Source organism: Petaurus breviceps, unplaced genomic scaffold (genome assembly GCF_028583685.1).
Source record: "Petaurus breviceps papuanus isolate PSGF00001 unplaced genomic scaffold, PetGlider_PUasm1.0 91133, whole genome shotgun sequence".
Taxonomy (NCBI): Eukaryota; Metazoa; Chordata; class Mammalia; order Diprotodontia; family Petauridae; genus Petaurus; species Petaurus breviceps.
In genome coordinates, this window is record NW_027187419.1 from 12417063 (window position 1) to 12421245 (window position 4183).

The 4183-nt window shown below is 40.6% G+C and overlaps 1 protein-coding gene across 1 annotated transcript in view; it reads left to right on the plus strand.

The window, feature by feature from the left end:
• Positions 1-454: 454 nt before the first annotated feature.
• The window catches only part of POGLUT3 (protein O-glucosyltransferase 3), a 32874-nt gene continuing 29145 nt past the window's right edge, over positions 455-4183 (plus strand). Inside the window, 1 exon segment of the mRNA XM_069079853.1 lies at positions 455-535. Coding sequence (XP_068935954.1) covers positions 455-535 — 81 coding nt within the window.

Consider the following 4183-nt stretch of genomic DNA (forward strand, 5'->3'; position numbering starts at 1 on the left):
AAGAGTTTATGGTCAAATTAAAGAGTTTCAGATTTTTGGCTTGTGGAGATGGAACAATGGTGGGTGATGATGAGACCATGGTGTGACTGAGGTAGAGTGAAAGTGCAGGTCCCAGAAACTGAAGAGACCAGTGATAAGGAAGGACATCCTCTTGGAGGGACATCATCATGTATGCTGAAATCCCTAAGGATAAGGGAGAGAGGGAGCTTGAGAGAAAGATTGTGGATGATATACAAAGCTCCTTGAGAAAGAAAGGCCTGAGAATCAGTAAATTATGGCTACAAAGATCTGCATAGGGCGATAAATTTGGGTGAAGGGAATCTCAAAGAAGGAGAAATTGCTGAGGTGAGGACTTTTGGCCTTAACTGGCTGCAGCTAACCTTTCATGAGCAGGGTGAGTAGAATTGGCTGCCTTATCAGGGAGCTTCACTTCACCACCATCAAATGTCCCAGTATGCCTTTCACTCTGATCTTCACCACCATGGTTCTACCGCCACATTTCCCACCCACTGTCGAGAAGCCCTTTGAAACTGGGGTATAGGGAAGCCATAAAGTTCATTACATTGGTCTTTTCTCAATGATTCAGCATAGCCAGACTTTTTCATTATTGAGGTTTTCTTTATGCCTCACAGGAAACAGAGTTAAACTCTGGTAAGGAAATAAGCCTAATACAGATTAAAGGGTTATATTAGAATTCCTGACTTAAAGAGCCAACAGTAGCTTCATAGATCAATAGTTTTAGAGCTGGCAGGTACTTTCATCATTACAACTCCTTTATTTTACACGTGAGAAGACTGAGTTCCAAGGGCACGAAGTAGTTTCCCCTCAGTCGGTCAGATCTCCCAAGTCCAGTGCTCTTGGCTCTAAATTACACAGCCCTCTGTGCATTGTACAAAAACAATATAGTTCTATGAAATGTAATCTGTCACTATCAACATTGATAAAGGAGTTAACATACACATATAGCTAGAGTCTGGTAGGGGAAAATAAGAGTAATATGTTATGGCTAGATTAGAAATCAGGTGGAGACAGCACCCTCCACAGTGAGATTAATGGATCATAAAGATATTTTGACAATGGCAGCTTCCTAAAAAAACAAGAAAAACAGAGGGGTAGGGGAAGAATTCCTTTTCCCTTCAGTTGTTCAAATGAATACTAGGTGCTTTGCTTGCTGTAGTTTAAATTATTTAAAATATGCATTATTAGTGATGTTTGATGTTGTTTCAAAGTAAATTAAATAAAACTAAAATGCACTATTAGCAAGAACATAAGGAAACAGACTCAGAAATTGCTGGTGCTTTGTAAATTGGCTCAATCTTTCTGAAAAGATAGTTGGATTCAAGAAACAAGCTATAAAAATTGTTCATACTCTTTGTAATCATTCATTGCACTTTGGGAAACATTCACTGCAGAAATAACCTGACTGAAATAAAAAAGAAATTTATACAAAGCTAATAGACACGGAGTCTGTTGTTGGACTCATGCTCAAATCTTTCCTGACAGAGCTGACCAAAGCTTGTCTCTTGCTAGCATAGCCTTCAAGGACCAAGGGTCACCCCTAAACTATAATGGGGTACTTGAGTGAGTAAACCTAATATGGTCCATTCATTCCTCAGACACTGCATAAGGATCATGGACCTCTAGTCTCAAAGGCCTTTTATTCCCTCCTTTTGCTAGATACAAAAGGACTTGGCTATCCAATTCCCAAACTATTATGTAACCACATAGTGTTGAATCTTATTTGTGAATATGGTAACAAGAATAGGTTCCTGGGATTCCTTTAGTTGCCAAAGATCAATTGTCAATGGATTCTACCACAAAATATCTCTCACTTCCTTTCCCTTCTCTGCCTCACACCCCCAGCACCCTACTACAGTCACTTATTACCTCTTACCCAGGCTGTTACAAAAACCTCCCAATTAGTCTCCCTTAAATCTTCACACCTTCTGATACATCTTTCACACAACTGCCAAGATGATGTTCCTAAAACATAGATCTAATCAGGTAACTCTCCTGCTCAAAAAGCTCTGATTTCTTCCTATTGCCTGTAAAACAAAGTATCAACTCCTCTGTGGGAAGCCCTTCATAGCTGGCTCCAAACTACCTTTCCAAACTTTTTGCCACTTGCTGTTGCTTAATAAAACATTCAATCTCAAGGTCTTTGACTAGAAAATGCTCTTTCCTCAGTTCCACCTTTCTGAATCCCTTATCATTCAGTTGTTTCAGTCCTGTTCACCTCCTCGTGATCCCATTTGGGATTTTCTTGGCAAAGATGCTGGAGTGATTTGCCATTTCCTTCTCCAGCTCATTTTACAGATGAGGAACTGAGGCTAAGTGACTTGCCTAGGGTCACCCAGCTAGTTAAGTGTCTGAGACCCGATTTCGATTCAGGATGATTAGTCTTCCTGACTCCAGCCCCAGCACAATATCCACTGCTCCACCTACCATAGCTGCTCAGTTAAAATCCCTCACTTCCTTCAAATCTCAGCTATTGTCTCTTGTCCCAGAGGCTTTTTCTGAAACACTCCCCCTTGGTAATCTTATCTAGTTTGTACACCTGTTGAATTTACCGACATTTTTTGTAAGATTAGGGGTTGATTGCACACCCCACCCACACTTAAAGTGAGAGATAGCATGTTATGCCCTGATATATTTATCAGGTAATTAGTACTCATCAATGACTGCAGATGAAATATAAAAAGTTTTTGAATTGAATCAGGCTGAAGTTGATAGAAGAAACGCTCTAACTGGTTGAGGAAACTTAATCAATTCAGAACTCAAATTATTCGAAGGTCTGGCAGTATAGAGAAAGGAGTGGAGATATCTAGAACTGAAAAGAAAAGAACCAGCAACCCAGGTAATCCAGCATAAAGAGAAAAAAAAAAGACTAAGCTGTGACATTCTGAGGAGAAATCAAGAAGAGTCATCAGCCCTGCAAGCAAATTGGATCAGAAGACTGAGAGTGATAATTCCAAGTTTAGATTACCTCTTCAAGAACGAAGAAAAGTTTTAAGAAAAAATCTAGTCTTTCCCCAGTTTCCCCTCCGCCTATCTATCAGTAGACACTGTAATATATTCTGCTACTTCTTTACATTTAGAGTAATTTGAATTATGCCTTGACCATAAGAAGCCAGGAATTAACTAGAGCAGGAAATCAATGTAATTTAAAACAGAGAGCCAGACTCCTGCCAGAATTTCAGTGTGACAGGGAACTGGTACATATGCAGAGTATATCAGTGTACTAAGCTGATGCAAATTCCCTTTGTGGGAGAGGCTGGAGAACCTGCTTAGAGGAGAGTCATCATTATGAAGACATATAATGAAAATGCTTTGGATAGATATTGGAGTATTTGTAGACATTCTATAACTAGGTCTGGTCTGCTCACCACGTGGCTTAGGAAAGCCTTTTCAATTGGTTGCATAACTTCAACTGGGGTGGGGGAGGTGCTTTTAAAAAGACACTATCAAGCAGATCCATGTTCTCCTCAGCTGTGAATCCCTTGGACTCCTTTGTAAATGACATATGATGAGAGACAGTATAAGCAAGGGGGGAAGAGGGGAAGGGGAAGTGATCATTCCCACTGAGGTCAACTTGTGGTTTGTGAATACAGGCCTGGGTTTTTTGCCTGTCCTGGTGTTTGTACTTCTGTTCTAGGTGAATGGAGATCAGCATTCTAGTATCCCAGCATCTGGGTTTTACAGACAACTCAATATCAATGCCCCAAGTACCAAAGAGTGATCTTTGGGGCTCAACTCAGTAGTAGCTGAAACAAAGATTCATCCAGAAATAATACCACATTTGGATATGCGTTTGGTAGGATCAATGCTATGAAGGAACTGAACTGAGGTTGAGCCCCTTCTTCACAGAGACCAGGATGTGATATGGGAGAGTGTGCCACTGAGGTATTGTAGCGGCAAGCACCCCAAGCGTCCTCAGGGTTTGCTGCTACCACAGGTTCTTGGATCTGCTTTGTTAAAGGAAAGCAACTCAAAATGGGTTAACAAGCTTACCTTAATCAGTCAGACATATATCGTTTACCTTGTTCAGGAGAAAAGGTCAGCACCCTGAACCTCAAAGTATATAGGCATAATTATCAAGACAGAAACATCAAGTAGACAGATTTCCAAACTGTCCAACCATTACATCCATACCCAGTCAACATCTGGGTTTCCACATTCTGGG